The 19208-nt window shown below is 33.7% G+C and overlaps 1 protein-coding gene across 1 annotated transcript in view; it reads left to right on the top strand.

Annotated features, from left to right (window-relative positions):
* Positions 1-19208, top strand: part of SPAG16 (sperm associated antigen 16) — a 612125-nt gene that overhangs the window by 419763 nt on the left and 173154 nt on the right. Inside the window, exons 14-15 of the mRNA XM_070423299.1 lie at positions 1367-1432; positions 14056-14182. Coding sequence (XP_070279400.1) covers positions 1367-1432; positions 14056-14182 — 193 coding nt within the window. The remainder of the gene's footprint in view (positions 1-1366; positions 1433-14055; positions 14183-19208) is intronic.

Below are 19208 nucleotides of genomic sequence, written 5' to 3' on the forward strand. Positions count from 1 at the left end.
ACAAAATACCACGTGCGGGCACACATGTACAGTGCGATTGAAACTTCGTGGCCCATGCACAGAAGTCGGTTTTCGGCCTGGGCGAGTCTATTTTGAAGAAGTGGCATTAGAAGAAGTGGGGGGTGTTGGTCAGTCGGGTGACAGGAGATGAGGCACAGGCTGGCGGCGGGATACCCAGTGCGGGGGAGGTACATTGTTTTGAGGTAGTTCGCTGAGGTTGACCCCTTCCAACTCTCCCATCCACACTCATCTATCTGAAACAAGTATACAAGACGAGTGTGGATGGGAGAGTTTGAAGGGGTCGACCTCAGCGAACGTACCTCAATCAGATTGAGGACGTTTTTAGCAAAGGCCAGCTTAGGAGTACCCTAATTAAGTTAATAACAATGTACCTACCTATATAGTTTAAGTTTAAAAAATTTGGCTCTCAAAATAAATTTCAATTGTTGTACTGTTGATATTTGGCTCTGTTGAGTAATGAGTTTGCTGACCACTGATATATACTAAGTATCTTGAATTTTCCCTGATGTGTTAATTGCTGAAAAATAACTTTTTGAATTAATATTATATTATTAGATTAAATCTTAATTTCATAACATAATAAAAAAAATGTATCGTCAATATTCCAGGTATATCATTTTCTGGTTCTTCTATAGAATTTGGATTATTTCCCTCAGGTAGTTAAGAATGCCCTTTGAACATTGGTGTAAAAGTGAAGCCATCCCTCTCCCATTGAAATCCCCTTTGTAATATGTTATGGGTCAATTTTCCTGGAATAATTTAAACTGAAGCTTGGACATTTTTGTAGTTAATTGTAGCTTTGTTTAGAAAACATGATCTGAATGGGTACATGTGAAGTATGGCTTTCACAAGACAAATGTTTATTTTGTATTAAAAATGCTACTGTGCATGTGTTATAACATTTTTATACTTGTGATGATCACAATGCCAAACTTTGAAAATTCTGAAATAAAAAAAAAATGATCCTATAGCTAAAAGCAAAAGGACTCCACACCTCCAGCAGTGGTAGAAATCATGGGCTTCACTATTCAGCCCCATGGCGTGAAAACTGTACTAATGGCATAATGGTGCCATTTGGTGAGATTTCACCACCAGTTCAAGGGTGTAAAAGCAAGGACACAAGAATTCCAGTGTAGATACCAGCCCTGGTGGCACACTCATCAGCACAGCACTGATTCTGAATGGTAGCTGATATCGAAAGCTAACATTTTCTATCATGAGACTCTATTACTTTTATTATTGGACTAAAACATTGCTTGAAAACAAATACAAATAAGTATCCTTCGAGTTATTTTTACACATTGAATGGAATTTATTTGACTTTATTTCTGCTTTGTCTTCCTAGGGTAAATGTGAGCAGTCACTTTATGGTCACATGCATTCCATCAATGATGCCACCTTCACTCCTAAGGTGAGTTCAGTTCTCCCAATAATTTTTTTTAACTCTTCATATATACAAATTCATTTCAATAAAACAAAATCCCAGGTGTAAATGTAGGTTAACAGGGTCAGTAGGAGAACACATTTGGGAATTAATTATGACAATGGAAAAAACATGTAGGTAGTATAGGTTTGCAGAAGTTTAGGACACAAAAACATACAATTATAGTTGTAGGAGCAATGAGGAACTCACCTATTGAACTTGACTCTAATGGGGTACATTTTTGAAAGCTTCTTTTCTAATTTTGGTGTCAAGAAAGTGTGATATAGACATGTAAATATTAGTGCAGAATCATAAGATAACAAAAATACTTGAAAGGCAACCCAAGAATAAACACCGTCAAAGAAACAGGGACTTCCTTCTGTTTAGAACACAGCAACCTTGAATGGACAACTGGACAGCTTTTCAATTCTTCATTGAAAGATTTTAAATATTTCTCTTTTCAAATAAACTGATGGCATCCCAAATATGTTTATCTGAAGCTTGAGATATTTACATATCAGGATGATTTTTCCAATGATGAAAATTGTTAAAACATTGCTTTGCTTTGCTGAGCTAATTGCAGTTATCTTTAAAAGGGTTCAAATAGTAATCATGGAAGGATGATTTAAGTTTGTTTCTTCTCAGATGGAAGTGATTTGACAAGATAGATGACCTCTCAAGTCCTTTCAAACTCTATGATTTAATTATATCTAACATTCTAATTTGTCTCCAAGTTCCCAATAGAATGTGAATCTTAATTCCATATCCCTCTTCCAATTAGCTAAAAAAGAAATCTGATAGATTGCCCACATCTAATTTCAAAATGACCGCATTGTCAAAATTCTGTTACTATTGTGCTGTTATTATTCTTTTAGAAAGAGGAAAAATGCAAATTAAAATTTTTTTCTACTAAAAGAAGGCTGTTTGCTCCACCTGAATTATGCCGATGTCACTGTCAACCCTAGAATGTTAATAATGAGCTCAACTACAATTATATTTCAAGAAAGGAATTTCCATTTGATTGACTTTGTTGAGCCAACATATTATGGATTAGTTCTAGATACCAAGCAAAATTTTATTTCTAGCATATTACAAAGCCATTTAAGCAACATGGGCCCATATAATGTGGATATTTATGCCAAAATTCTATTAAGTGGCTTGCAACTTTATGTACCCTAGGAAAATTGAATGGAAGCTAAAGTGAAGTAAACTAATATTTTGTAAGTTACACATTTTATATGGTAAGCAATATTGTAGCTGAAAGAGACACACCATTTAACATACTAAATAGTAAAATTTAATAAATATGGAAATAGCTAAGTCAGATTTATTGAATCAGCAATCAAGGGAGACACACATTAATTATACATATTTCAAAGCCAAAATGATGAATATGAGGTCCAGTGTCCAGTGTCACAGTGGCTAACCTAGTTTTGTTTACTCACTTTGTTCACACTGAAATGCCTGTCACTACACAGTTCCAAATCAACATGCCAGGACTTCACTGAATTGTTCCATCAATTTATTTCTTCTTTGCTACAGATATTTAATAACTAATTAAGGAAATAATATTTTATGATGATAACTGACGCTCCTAAGTGAAGTTTACACTCACTATGCCAACTGATTTGAAAGCTGTTTTGTTGCACACACCTGCTGAGAAATTCTCAAGAGATCAGGAGATAGTAGTTACTGAAAGAGAAAAAAGACTTTTAGGGATTTCTCAAGGACATGGCATTGTGACACATTTCACTTTCAAACAAACTATCAGACAAAGGTGTGATAATAAATGCATTATAAGGTACATATATAGCAGGCAGCAATCTGAATTACCTAGTATTAAACTTACTAATCGTTTGATGCCTTTGGGATATGCAATTAGGTTACCTTCGTTAAAAAAATGTATTCGGCTATTTATATAAGCACAATTTTAGGAAAATTCTACAATTTTAGATTTGTAAGCAGAAACTACAAATGTAAAATTCAGTGTTACCTAGCTAGCAACCAAGAATCACAGAAACAAATACATAATATACAATATGTATGTATGGTCCTGAAAAGCTATATAAATTCAATTTTTATTTTATATAGTGTTAGGGCTCTGGTGTCTTTATTTCTTAACGATATTTCTAATGGAAGAAGATATTTATGTAAAAACCTCTTTTTAAAGTAACCTGTTCATGTCTGTCCATGGGCTATGCATATATGCATAAAAAATCATTGGTTAATCTTTTCCTGCTCCCTCAACCCTTTCCCTCTGAAATACATCAGTCTGTTGTATGCTTCACTATCTCTGGATCTTTTTTGTTCCTCAGTTTATTTTGATCATTAGATACCACATATAAGTGAGATCATGTGATACTTGTCTTTCTCTGACTGGCTTATTTCATATAGCATAATACTCTCCATTAATGAAAAAACAGAAGCCATCAGAGAATAAATTTCATATCTTCCTACTACTATGTTAAGTAAGAAATGATGTAGTTATACTTCACTGGAGCAAAAATGGGTATAAGCTTCAGTAGGAGTATTTTTTCATTTTTACATTTAGAATATACAATTTAATAACTAGGCAGTTAAGAGCTTTACATTTGATCTGAGATAGGTTAATTGCTTTTTCTAAGTTGGTTGAATATGGACATAAATGAGTTAACTCATTTTATATTTCCTTTAAATCACAGACAAACAAGTACCTGCAATTAATTGCCTACCTAGAAAAGTTATCTTCACAGCATTTTAGGAAAGGAAACTCAATTTCTGATTTTTTAAAATTGTGTTTGTTATTCCATCTCAAACAGAAAGTACTTAGCATCTCTCTCTGGTCCCTTTATATAAAGCAATGCAAGTAACATTTAGGTGATGCAGCTATTGATCCTCTGAAGGGCAAATGATGTCAGGCAGCACTTATACACCAAAAACATTTCAATTTTGTTTATTTCTTCAGCAGTCCAACTTGATGTCAACTACCATTTAGCCTGGCCAATATTGATATTTCATGTCAGTTATTATTCATTATTGCAACTAGATATTGCATAAGTCAAAACTTTTAGATATGTGATAAAAAAACACACCAAAGCAGGTTCTATTTGAGGAAATTGGAAACAACAACAGAATAAAAAGGTAAGGGACTTGTAACGTGCTAATTTTATTTTATAACATATTTGAATTATTTCAATGTTCCTACATATCTAAAAATCAATTGTATGTCTTTTAAACTAATCTCATGCTGCAATATCCTTTAATTAATCATTTATGAAATAATCTTGCCTTAACATAATAAAATAATTGGATTGAAAAATTAAAGTAAAAGAATTTGTACAAACAGAAAATACAAATTGGTTAGAAATTACTTTTAGATATAATAAATTGATAGAGGTTTTTACCCTTTATTTCTACTTTGTTTTGTTAGAATTTTAAAATGTAAATAACAAAGAATAGTACATTTAAGATTATATCACCTGCCCCCAAAGTTTAACTTTTAGAAATTTATACAGTTGGATAAAGATTAATTCAAGCATGTGTAATTTTCTTGATGGTTCCATGAAAATTAGAAGTATCATGATGATGTCATATATCTTCATACTTCCTCTTTTACTATAAAACTAATCACTTGTTTTTCTATATGTACATCTTTGGAATGACAGTATTTTGGGCGTATATGAAAAATTCAGCATGGCTTTTAACTTAGCATCTCTTTACTGAGCACTTGCCATGTCTCAAGTACAGCTCTAAATACTGAGGGTGCAGCAATGCGCAATACCAACTCCTATCCTTATGGACTTTATATTTTGGTAAGAACCAAAGAAAATAATTAAACAAATGAATAGTCTCAAGAATAATAAATGTTATCTGACCAGAATAAATTCAGGTGAAAAGAGTAATGAGGTGAGAGTTGGGGCTTATAATAGAATGGTCAGGGAGGGACTCTGAGAGAATGCCATTCAAGAAAACCCTGCAGTGATTTATTTTAAAATACTTTTTTATTGATTTCAGAGAGGAAGGGAGAGGGAGGGAGAGAGATAGAAACATCAATAATGAGAGAGAACCATCAATCAGCTGCCTCCTTCAAGCCCCCTACTGGGGTTTGAGCCCACAACCCGGGCATGTACCCTTGACCGGAATCAAACCCGGGACCCTTCAGTCTGCAAACCAACACTCTATCCACTGAGCCAAACCAGCTAGGGCCCCTGCAGTGATCTTAAGGAAAAATTCAAATAGAGGCAGTAGCAAAGACCAAGTTCCTGAGGTGGTAGAAGTGTGGTGTGATGGAGTCACAGAACACAGGGAGAAAGCTAGGATTAGATTAAGCAGGTTAGATATTTTACCTGTAAGAGATCACTATTAACCTAAATTGTTACTGGTTAAAATGTGGGATGTTTGAAGCCATGTTAGCATAATCCCAAGCATTATCTTTGGCTTCAAAAATGTTTATATGTGAAAAGAAAATGTCCCACTATTGGCAACATAATAGATCCTTTGGCTGAGTAACACCTTTTTTTCCCCCATAGCTGTTGGCATAATTCTTGGTTCAGAGGTAATCAATAAATAGTCATTGATTAGGAAATATCAAAAATTCACTGTAGGTCAGAACTCAAGGGGCATTTAAAAGAGTACATAGTTAAGACAACATTTGCTGGGACAGGAATACATTTATTTTATGCTATTGATCTTAAAATATTATTTCCGAATTTAATACACTTTGCTGACTTCCCATGTTTATTCTGAGCATAGTACTGCCAAAAATAGTTCAAAATATATTTATTACTTTTATAAAAATATGATATCACTGCTCAGAACATTTGGCCTTTTAAGCAAGTGGTCTTCCAATACAACTGTCTCATTTAAACAGTTTTCCAAGGACAAAAAATGCTCTAAATAATATCACAATATCAATATAAAATTATACATTTTTCTCTAGTCATGGTTAATTATAGTCAGTCTAAACTTGCATGGGATTGAAAATGTTTGAAATACTACAGGTATAACAGCCTGAGTTTTAAAAGAGATTCTTTTACTTATAATGTCTAATGTACCATCCATTATCTCTGAATCACATAATTAGAGCACAAAGAATTGTCACACCAATTTACTCAAAAGCATAATTACAAGATAACTTGATTACCCCCGTTAATGTAATTTTCCCCACTTAATTGCGTGTTCGTGGGTGAATGTGACCCTGTGAATCATACTTCAAGAAGTGACTGCTGGCTAACATGAACACCACCGGGCAGAGCGGAGGAATCTGCCCCCCTCCTCAGAAATGCCGTTTGTGGACTCAGCGTGGCCCTACAGGGAAGATGCTTTCAGAGTCCCCTCTCCCCACACATGGTCTGGAAGTTCCGCTGGCAGACTTCACAATGGCCTTCGGGCCCAGCATGTCCATCACCACCATGCTCTGCCTCTCACCCCACCTCAGTTCAGCGGCTGTTATTAAAAAATCGCAAGTTTTCCAACTAAGGAAATATAAGCTGCTATGTTTAGATTGCATTCGGAGACCACATTTTATTCTATTTTTCCTAAAGTATTCAAGTGTAAATGCTCATTTGCAAATACTTCTTGACTTGTACTTGGTTGTTTGGGAAGCAAAAGATCCCTTTGTTTCTAACATATGCTGGTTGCATCTACATTTTGTTCCACCTCAACTAAAGAAAATTAAGACCACAAAGACAGGGCTTAATCTTGGAATTGAACAAAGGAGTTCAAAATTCCTCTCTTCTTAGGCTGAGATAGAATGTTTTCTTTAAAATAGTTGTTTTTCAGTTTACATACTCAAATATAAAATTACGAAAGAAACCAAATCATTAAATTATAGATGACTTCCCTATTATGATGGCTTTTGCCTATCTAGAAATAGTAAAACTAGACTGTGCCTTTGTGGGCTTGTAAATTTTCTTTCTCCATTCTGTGGATAAAGTTTCTTATCTTCAAGAAAATATTATTTAGTGAAAAAAATAGTTTCTAAAAAATTCTGTGCCAGCAGAAGCACAGCCTAAAGCAATAGTTCAAAGACTATGAATTTTAGTGAAATATATATAGCTTAACCTCTCTGACCTATTTTTATGAGTCAAACTATAGATCTTTAGAATATGTTATCTAATCACATCCATATAGCTACAGCCAAATATAGCTTATCATCATAAACTTGAACCTTAGTAATTTAAACATTATGATAATACAAACCAATGCATAAATTATCCTTTTTATGTATATAGAACTGCCTTGATTTTATGCAACTGCACTTATGTACTTATTAAAAGAAAATAAATTTATTACAGTGTATCCCAGCAATGTTATTACAGTACACACTATATTAATCAATAATAATTGGCCATTTTAAAGGAGACTTCTGCCAAATAGAGTAATCCTTAGGTTGCTATCATAATAAATAAAACAGATTTAACAGAATTTGTGTGGATCTACATATAATATATTCTGCAATGATTAAGGAGCAGAAGGACAAATGGGAAAAGGGACTGCAATGAAGTCATTAAGGTGCTGTTGCTATCTTTGCTAGATGGTTTGTTTTATTTCACAGTGAAGAGGTAAAATACATATATTTTTTAAAGCTCTAGCTAAGCACTTTAGAAATGATTATTTTGAAATTACTGGAAATATGAATTTGTACCCTGTTCCTAGTAAGCACTTTAGGAACTTTAGAAATGATTATTTTGAAATTACTGGAAATATGTATTTGTACCCTATTCTTAGTAAGTACTCTATAAATATTTGTGGGACTGATGTAGGTAAATAAAAAAAAAGAATTATAACTTTTTCCAACCAGGAAAGGAACAGATCTGACTACATATTTTGGGGTGTGTACCTATGTAAGAGACTCACGTGGACATTCAGGCTTCTGGTCACTGTGAGAAGACTAGTACTTCTCTAATTTGCATGCCCTGCCTTGCCCTCTTCATTGCTCTGGGAATATAAAAGGACTGCTTTTCTCCCCTGAAAAAGAACAACAGATTAATGAATTTAAGTGCCTATATCATTAAAATTGTCATCCCTGGTATACTACTAAAAGTGCAGTAGCAATTGCATCTAGCTTTCACTCTCTAGGAGGTCCTGTGATCTCCAGTTTTTTAATGTAAATTAATGCAAAAGCTGCTCCAACAGAATCACATACTATTCACTTCAAACTCCAAACAGAATCTTCTATTACTTGATTTGGTCAATGGGAAGAGCAGAGAAGCAGTGAGCTGAGCTAAAAGTTAACAAACAGAATAGTGGCTCCACCAGGGATGAAGGGTTTGGGGGAAGAAAGCTCTCTATGTATTGAAGAGGAGATTTCACCTACATCTATTTTATTCTTATCTATGTACAAAAAAGCCTAAGTGACTGAACGGCCAGTTGACTGGTTGCTATGATGTGCACTGACCACCAGGGACAGATGCTCAACGCACAGGATCGGGCTCCCTCCTGTCTTGGTCGGGCCTGCAAGGATCGGGGCAAAACCAGCTCTCCAACATCCCCCGAGTGGTCCCAGATTGTGAGAGGTTACAGGCCAGGCCTAGGACCCCACTGGTGCACTGGGCCTCTAGTGTATAAATTTTTATAAAATGTAGTTGCAGGGCAATACATTTCATTTCACTTAGGAGATTTATAAATTACTTTGAAAAAGATGACTCTATCACTCATTAAGGTCTAGGATCACGTCTTATCCTTTTCTGTCCTGCATCTTTCCTGTCCTCTCTCCCTCTCTCCCCCTCCTCACACTCCATCACCTGGTGCTAGGCCACTCTAACAGGGAATGCTTGTCTGGTCAATAGTTAATGAATGACAAATGATTTTATCAGAGTCCTTTAAAAAAGAAGTGTCATCACCTGTTTTTGTTTGTTTGTTTTTTGTTAATCCTCACTCAAGGATATTTTTCCATTGATTTTTAGAGAGAGTGGAAGGGAAAGGGAGAGACAGAAACATTGATGTGAGAGAGACACATGGATTGGTTGCCTCCTGTATGTGCCCTGGACCAGGGCCGGGGATCGGGCCTGCTTGTTCAATTTGTTCTTTGCTAATACATATTTGTTGATGTTTTGTTAAAGTACTAGTAGTTCTTTCAGGGTGTTCTGCCTTTATAACAGAATATGCACTTTAAGCGCCTAAGTACTATTTCCTTGGATTCCATTCCCCAAAGCATCTAAGTCAAAACATGCAAAATATTTTCCTCCTTAAGAGCTTAAAAGCTTGGGCACTTAATTCAGATTGACTGGGTTTGAATCTTGGGTCTGTTTTACTAACACGATGACTTTGGGCAAGTTTCATACCATTGCAAGTCTTTTTTTCTCATCTGAATAATAGGGCCATATAATCTAACCTTAAAGATGAAGGATGAAATGAGATAATAAATATAAATCCCTTTGAACAAGTTATTGTGATTATGTAGTGAAGTGTTGTATATTGTCGATGATAAGTAATTATTTTTGACATGTCAAGCTTCCATATACCTGGGACATGATTGGTGATACAAATCATTAATGCCTATTAGATTGACAATAGCATAGGAAAGAATTATGTACTGACCTCAGCAACCTCATCTACATCTTTCCAATGCTTTATATTCCCTTCTTCTTTAGCCTTAAACTTGAGCATTCCCAAATTTTATTTTCTATTTCCATTCTAATTCCATATTTCTTTGCCTTATTTGTGCCATTAGGGTACTGAGGAAATGGTGTAATGAGCTAATCCTTAACACTGCACAGGCCTGTCCTAAGAGACACACTAATGTATCAGTATACTAAAAATGTTTGAAATACTAATTTTTCTGCTAATGAGCCTAAACATTTTACTATAGTTATACCTTAATACCAAGTTGCAGGTCATTACCTTCACATATTGAAAGCAGCTGATGTTTTAGGGCTTAATGTTTCTGCCATTTGCTTGATGAACCCTCTTTCTTGCCCATTTTACATAGCAGAATTTTAAGTTATAAAATTAATACTTGACAGGTATTGTGTATGTTGTTTTGATTTCATTATTTATTTATTTAAAATGTTTTTTTCTGATGATAGCAATTAATATGTGCTAACTCCATTAAATTTGAATTTTAAAAATGCTAAAAGGAACAAATAAAATAAAAATGATTTATCCTACCACCTAAAGATAATCATTTCTGATTTGGTTCCCACCACTCTGATTTTCAACATATGCTTATGTGTGTATCAGACAGTATAAACAATTGTGTTTGCTGCTTCCTCCATTGAACTGCATATGTACGTTTTCCCATGTATTAACAATTTTTGGAAATGCCATTATAATAGTTAAGATAATAATGTTTTTATTTATTTTTTATTATATTTTTATTGATTTCAGAGAGGAAGGGAGAGGGAAAGAGAGATATTTACATTGAATCATTGATCAGCTGCCTTCTGCATGCCCCACACTAGAGATCTGTCCTGCAACCTGGGCATGTACCCTGACTCGGAATCAAACCATGACCTCTTGGTTCATAGATGGACACTCAACCACTGAGCCATGCTGGTCAGACTAAAATCATAGTTTTGTTATGTACTATTACGGTTTTAAATATGTATGTTTTTATGCATGCATGTCTATTTATCTAGGCATCCACTGAAAATAATTTTCTTACATTTCTACTACTTCATCTTATAAATAATATTGTGAGAACCATCTTTTTGGCAAGTATTGATCTGAGTTATTGACTTACTGAAAATGTATCCTAATGGGGAAATATATTCAATATATGTAAACATTTGTGATATATTGTGGTATATTTTTCAAGAAATAGATTATTATTGTTAAATCTCAGACTCTGAAGTCAACCAGACCTATGCTTGAATTCTCTCCACAATTCATTCTCTCTGGGTACTTTTAGGAAACTCACTTGACCTCTTTAAACCTCATTTTTCTCATCTGTAAAATGGGATTATTGCATCTAATAAAATATCTCTAGAAAAGATCTTCTTTGAAGTCTATCTTTCTTCATTTAGGTTTAGCACATAACTATAGCTAGCCATTGTTTTTCTTTTCTAAACAAGTTTTAGATAAATAATTTGTTTTTCGCCAGGTGGTCCCTCTCCCACATCTCTCCTCTCCACCTCTAGATCCCCAAAACTCCCACTATGCTGTTCAGATGAGCAATATTCTAGTATCTTCTAGTGCCCTATGGAAAGAGATTTATTGGCAGAAGGGCTTCCTTTTTGCATGAGAGAGGAAGAGGGATGTTGGGTCTTGAGGATATTCCAAGTTTTTGGTTCTGTATTCTCTATATTGTCTAGCTCTTGATTTCTTTCTAAGTGATTCAGAACTATCAGGGTTAGAACTAATATTTACTCCAAGAATGTTATGGAAGGACTTGGACTAAAGTAAAACTAGGTAAGTTCCATTGAGGCATTCATCATCTATTGGTTTCACCAATATGTGTTGAGGTCTACACTGCCATAGGCACTGCCTCTGCCTCATTGGCTAATTGGAAGTGCAGCTAAGTTGTTCCTTCACTACCAATTATCTCTTGGTTATCAAATATGAACACAAACTTATTTCTATCACTTAATAAGTTGTTGTATTTAATTTACCTACTGTATACTTTGCCATGGCTCCTAACTATCTTGGGAAATAGAAAAATCTGGCTAAGTGGTATTATTCAAAATGGTCTAAAATAATATCTATTCTTTATTAACAAGCATTTAGCACAGCACTTGATTCATTTAAAACACTTAATAAGTAATATTATCAGATAGTTTAACATTGGTCATTTGACAACAGTAAAAGGAAAATGTAAAAATGTTAAAAGTATTTAAATACTTATTTTCACACCAAGAGTGATTGAAATATTTATAGGTGTATTTCCTCAAATTGTAATATTCAGTGGTATATAGCACACTTTAAGATTATCTTTAGTTTATAGCACCCAGAAAAGAAAAGTCAATCAATTCCATAACCTGTCTTTGGTGTAAGCTGCTTCTAAATTAAATATATTCAGTTCTCTGAATTGAAGGAAAATTTTTTGTTTCCTTCTGAAAGGTGTTTTAAAAAGCCCTTATATCTGGAAATATTTTTTCTAATTTCTAACATTAATATTTCTGATGACCCTGAGAACTTTGCTTCTGGAAATTAAATTCACTGATTCTTCACAATTCTTACAATACATGTTTACATATCTGAAAACATTCCAAGTTCTCCATGTTCCTTTTAAGTCATAAAAAAGATTAAACATCCCCTTTATGAAATTGGGGACAAGGTTGCTGTATTGCTTCACTTGTGATTACAGTCATAGAATTTTAAAACTAATGGCATTTGTTGCATTTCTGATATGTTTAGGGAAAAGCAGAGTCCACTTGGACTGTAACATAACACATTTTTGAGAAAAAGAATAGAAATCAAGGAGTAAATGAGAAAAAAATTATGTGAGCTAATTAAAAATGGTAAGAAGGAGAATTGTACAATAGTCAAGTTATTTAACATTTTAGAATATTTAGGAAGAAAATGAATATACTTTTTATTTAACATTAAAAAAGTAAGCTGAAGCTGAAAGAGATACTGTATATATTGCATGGCAAACAGTATAATGGCATCATAAACATTATTTATAGGCCCGATGTGGCCAATACTTATATTTAATTGCCGAGTAGAGAGAATTTAAATGGCAGGATGATGAGAGTGAGCATATATTATGAATTGCTGGAGAACGGAAACCCCTCTTACTCATCACTATATCCTGGTCCCTGACAGAAAGTAGATGATCAATAAACATCTGAGAGGCCAGCATGAGGAGTGAATAAACCTTCAGCTTGGACCTAGTGCATCCATGCTGGTGCTTCTATATTGGGAAAATACCCATTCCTGTTTCCATAACAATTGAATGCATTCACCCTTCCTTTTGTTTTCATCTCCTTTATCCAATTACCTTCATCCTTATCCTAATACATATAACCCCAAAGCCCCACATATGTCTAGTAATTTTGTCTAAATGACCACAGCAGAGACTGTTTCCTTGCCATCAGTTGCGTCTGGCCCTAGTGATTCTACCTTCAGTGATTAAAAACTCTTCTTTTGTTGCATTTGTTTACTATCTCTGCTTTTTCACTCCACTTGAGATATAAAGTATTAGTACTAACTAATTACAACGTATAAAGTACGATGCCCCCCTTTTAGTACAATGTTTTCATGTATATAGTTTTCATGTGTAGATCACATATATGACACAGGGCATGGCAAAAGTAGTTTTACAATTGTGAGTACATGAAACACAGATTTTATTCTTGTGTTATTTATTAATATTGTATTATTTCCATACAAATAACTGTAAATCTATTTTTTAACCCCACCCAACATGATATGTGTATCTGTACATGAACTATATGGGTGTGTGTATTTTTGTTTTACTATATCTTCTGATATAATTAAATCAGCCAAAATAAATGATTTCCTATAAAATAATATTCCAAAATGTATTATGTAATTTTATATAGTGCTTACATTACTATTTTATAGCAACATTATGTTTCAGACAAAGGTATAATGAGTAACTTTTAGTTTAGAGCAATGTATTCTTGTGGATTTAATAAAATTATAACACTTATCTTGTGTGTGTGTGAGTTACTACATATTATATATATATGTAAATGCACTTCTTTTTTTAATATTCTTTAAAGGGTCACATGATAGCATCCTGCGATTCCTGTGGGGTCACAAAACTATGGGACTTTCGGAAACTCTTACCAATTGTGTCCATTGATGTAGGTCCAAGTCCTGGCAATGAGGTGAACTTTGATTCATCAGGTAGGATTTTGTTTACTTGTGACCAGTCTAACCACTGTTTCCCCTTTGTTTCCTCCTATGTGCATTTCTGTTCTTACTGTTATCTTAGAATATATTACATTATATCTCATTACATTTTGTATCATATGTCATATTATGAAAACATCTTTATCTTATATGAGAAGGAAGAAAAATAGAGGAGGTAAGTGAGTGTAAATGTATATAACACAAGTTCCTGGCAGCACCACTAAAACCTTGGAGCCTGTATCCCTTAAAGTCACCATCCAAGGTAAGTACATTGCTCTTTCTGAAGGCAAAATGACTGAGAGTAAAGAAGAACAAAAGGTTGTCAAGATAAAATGGAAATATTTTCATGGGGCAATTTAAATTTGCCAAATTACCTCAGATTCTTTAGATTTTACAGTTTATTTGTAATATATCTATATTCATTTATTGTTGCAATTATATGCTCTGTGTAATTATTTGATTGTGTTTATCCTTGCTAATGATAAATAGTGTGACAACTGATATGAACCCCACAATAATTCCAGTCGTCTGTTTAGAAGGTTAAAATTGCAGTTACATCTTTATTTTTAATTATAGCCTGTTCTAAGTAAAAATATATATATATTATTGGATAATATTACTTTTCTTTGCTAGTGTGATACGTGTTTTAAATTTTGAGAATTTTTTAAAATCTTTGATAGTAATTTGTGGTAGATAGACCAAGTTATAGTGATAACTATTTTATTAATTTCTTTATTGATTAATTATTACATATGTGTCCTTATCCCCCCATTTCCCCCCCATCCACACCACTCATGCCCTCACACCCTGTTGTCTGTGTCCATTGGTTAGGCTTATATGCATGCATACAAGTCCTTTGATTGATCTTTTCCCCTTACCCCCACCCGCCCCTACCTTCCCTCTAAGGTTTGATGGTCTGATCAATGTTTCTTTGTCTCTGGATCTGTTTTTGTTCATCAGTTTATGTTCATTATATTCCATAAATGAGATCATATGGTATTTATCTTTCTCTGACTGGCTTATTTCACTTAGCATAATGCTCTCTAGTTCTATCCATGCTGTTGCAAATGGTAAGAACTCCCTTTTTACTGCAGCATAGTATTCCATTGTATAGTTGTACCACAGTTTTCTAGTCCACTCATCTGCTGATGGGCACTTAGGCTAGTTCCAAACCTTAGCTATGGTGAATTGTGCTGCTATGAACATATATTCTTTCTGATTGGTATTTCTAGTTTCTTGGGATATATTCCTAGAAGTGGGATCACTAGGTCAAATGGGAGTTCCATTTTCAGTTTTTTGAGGAAACTCCATACTGTTCTCCACAGTGGCTGCACCAGTCTGCATTCCCACCAGCAGTGCACGAGGGTTCCTTTTTCTCTGCATCCTCGCCAGAGATAACTATTTTAGATGAAGAAATATATATATAATGTTTCATTTAAAAATAGTCCATATTAATCTGTATTTCAGAAAGTTTGTAGTAATTATAGAGACATATGACAATTGTGTGTTTTGTGACACTGGTTTCATGATATTCCCATCACACAGCTGAGATTTAGAATACAGTAAGTTTGCCTTCTTAACAATCTTTAAGTTGTGTTCCTGTTACAGATTAGTATATGAACCATGCTAATAAGAATGGCTTCTTTAAAAATGTTTTAGACATTAAGACAATTATGGTCCACTAGAGTTCAAACATATTTTTTAAAATTCTGTACAGAATAATAAAAGATCCCCAACTCTGAGAATTTAATTTTACAGTGTGACAGCCTATTGATTTAAATTTATACTTTCAATAGACAAATTTTACCTTGACATCATAGTGCTAAAGGAGTTTTTATTTGGTTTTCACAAACATTTCACATCTTTAAATACCTTTGTATTATTTAGCATCTAAGTATTTATGTTCTTGAATTTTGAACCCTGAAATTTCAAAACTTTTAATTATACTTTATAATAATATAAATTAAAGGTATTTTGAAATGCTGTGCAACTAATAATAGATATATATTTTACTGTCATTATTAAAAATGTTGCCACTTGCTTTTTACTGTTTTTGTCATACAGCCTGAAATTTCTTCTCTATAACTTGGTCAGGCAAACTTGATTTTAAATAAATATAATACCAATCTTATTATCATACGACAATATCAACTTAAAGTCTTTAGAAAAACAAACCTATTTTTTCTCTCCATGACTGTTGTATTCTTGATAATTCACTAATATTAAAGTATGAGGATCATGGGCAGAACAATAAGAAACTTAAAAGTCAAAGAGTTTAAACCAGGGACCCTGTTAATGAAACCACTTCATCAGTTTGAGGACATAAATTTATCTTTTAAATTAAATTTCTTGGGGTAACAGTAGTTAAACCTATTATATAGGTTTTAAGTGTACAAATCTGTGATACATGATGTGTATGTTGCATTGTGTGCCCACCACACAAAGTAAAATCATCTTCCATCACCAATATTTGGCCCTGTTTACCCTTTACTTCCCCTCCACCCCTTTCCCTCTGTTGTCTGTGTCTATGAGTTTCAGTTTTATATCCCACAAATGAGTGAAATCATATGTTTATTGGCTTTTTTCTGACTTACTTATTGCACTTAACATAATATTGTCCAGGCTCATCCATGTTATCACAAATGGCAGTATTTCATCTTTTCTTATGTCTGAGTAGTATTTCATTATATATACTATGTATCACATCTTTTTTATCCAATCATCTATTGAAGTATACTTTGGTTGTTTCCATGCCTTGGTTACTGGGAACATAAGTGCAGGACTACATAATCAAAACATTGAAAGCTAGAAGGCATATAATTTCAACTTGACCTTCCCAACCCTTTGACCATTTCTTTAAGAAACATAATATAATTAACATTAATTCTGTTTGAAAAATTAATGCCATGAGCCTTTTTCTCATTTAATAATGAGAAATTTGTGCTTCTGTCATAGATATTTAAATGGAAGAGATTTTAAGAGGTTGAAATATATCAAAGGTTGAAGGAACGAAGGAGAGCAAATGCAAGCTCTAATGAGGGCTTGAACAGAGACCTGAAAATCACAGTCAAACACCAGAAATTATGTTCATATTAAGGAAGTAAAGAAGTACAAGTCAAGAGCAGAGCAAAATCAGAATAAGGATAGGGGCACATAAATCTCTTCTAATCTGCATTTATTCAGGAAAAGATTATTTGAAAGATAGTACAACAAAATTATACCAAAAATATTTGGACTATGAGGATAAAATCATATCTAATTTAATAAGCTCAAAATGCACTTCTATTTGACATACTTTTATTCACAATTTTTTATAAATGCAGGAAGAATTGACACTTGAGAATAGTTAACATTTACTGAGGGCTCCCATTAGTTGTGTCAACTCATGTTTCCAGGTTGAAATTCTGACAGAGTTAAATTGTGCTGTTATATACATCTAGGACATTCTTTGTTATTTCTCATAGTGTATCATTTTTAAAAAGTATCTTTGATAAAAATATTTGAAAACCAGTGATATAGTAAAAGAATATATATTATAATTCCAAGCCTTGGGTCTTCAGCGTCTCTTAGACTGTAAGCAGATTATTTAATCTCTATGAACTAAGATTCTCCATGGAGGAGATCATGTTTTATAGTGTTCTGATGTGTTTCAAAGGGATAATGTATATCCTATAATGTGGAATTACTAGTACAATCACCTTCCATGTTATTGCTAGCTAGGGAGGGATCTGAGAAAGTCATTCCAATCATTTCATGGATGAGAAAAATGTGTGTATATTTTGTTGTACAAATAAGATGCCTAAGGTTGTGTGAGAGTGTAGGAAGTTTCTAATGAAACTATAAAACACTAATGAATAGCTATTAAAAACAAGGGTCAAACCTCATGTTCATGTAATGGTAAGAATAATTTAAATGGTTAACGGAGAGGTAAGGTTGTATATAACAGTACATATACAATATATTAAAATCAAAAGGTTTAAAGACATATGAATCACTGTCTAGAGTTTAGCTTTTCTGTTACTATAAGAAATCTGCTTCTCACACATTTAAAAGTGGAGTTGCAAATGGCATAGCATTATTTACATAATGTTATATTTGCAAATACATTGCTTGTGACAAACAGATTATCAGTGTTTACAGATATATACATATATTAGTATATATTTATAACTTGTATATTTGTAAAAGGATAAGTGTTCCTTTCTCATTCAACAGAGAGCCTCCTGGTAATATAATGCTACACATTTCTGCAAATACTCACTATCTAAACAATATCTCTCACTTGGAATACTCAAATGCCATATGTTTTATCATTCAACGATTTATTACAATTTCAGAAAATGTTAAATGGAATTGTGTGAAGTAATAAAAATGAACTGTGAGAATTTATACTTACACTTCTACATTTCTCACTGCCTCATGTTTATGTAGTTTAGCAGCACACGCATTTGTCTCCTCTGTCAAAGATAATTTCGGCACGTTTGCAAAGTCACATCCCTAGACAATGCAGAAGCTAAAGTTTGAGCCAGATGAGGAATTTCAGTGGAAAGCTTATTAGTATCAGATCATCAAAAGGGGCAAGGTTTCCTACTATTTGAGAAAAACCTAAATATTCTCTACAAGCAAAACCACAATCAAAATTGTAAAATGGGGGAGGGGTGACCCCATTGGAAAATATGAAAAGTATATGCCCCCTCCATGATTTTTCAAAATATAGTAACCAGTATCTGCTAAGATAAGGCCAGGGAAAAATCTGTCTGGAATTAAAAGGAAACTTCCCCAGAGCTCACACAAGCCTAGGAATGGTTTTTATCCCTACCAACCAGAGTGAAACAAATCTTGCCATTCAAAAGGACAGTAGGTAGAGAAAAGATTGCCAAACTCTAGCCCATGGGCCAGCTTGACCTGTGTTCAGGTAGAGTTTTAATGGAACACAGCCACACCCACTCATTTGCATATTGTCTAAGCCTGGTTTCACACCACAGCAGCAGAACTGGGTATTTGCAGCAGAGACCATATG

The sequence above is a fragment of the Myotis yumanensis genome, unplaced genomic scaffold, assembly GCF_028538775.1.
Source record: "Myotis yumanensis isolate MYYU_CA2020_CCGP unplaced genomic scaffold, mMyoYum1.0.hap1 SCAF_8, whole genome shotgun sequence".
NCBI lineage: Eukaryota > Metazoa > Chordata > Mammalia > Chiroptera > Vespertilionidae > Myotis > Myotis yumanensis.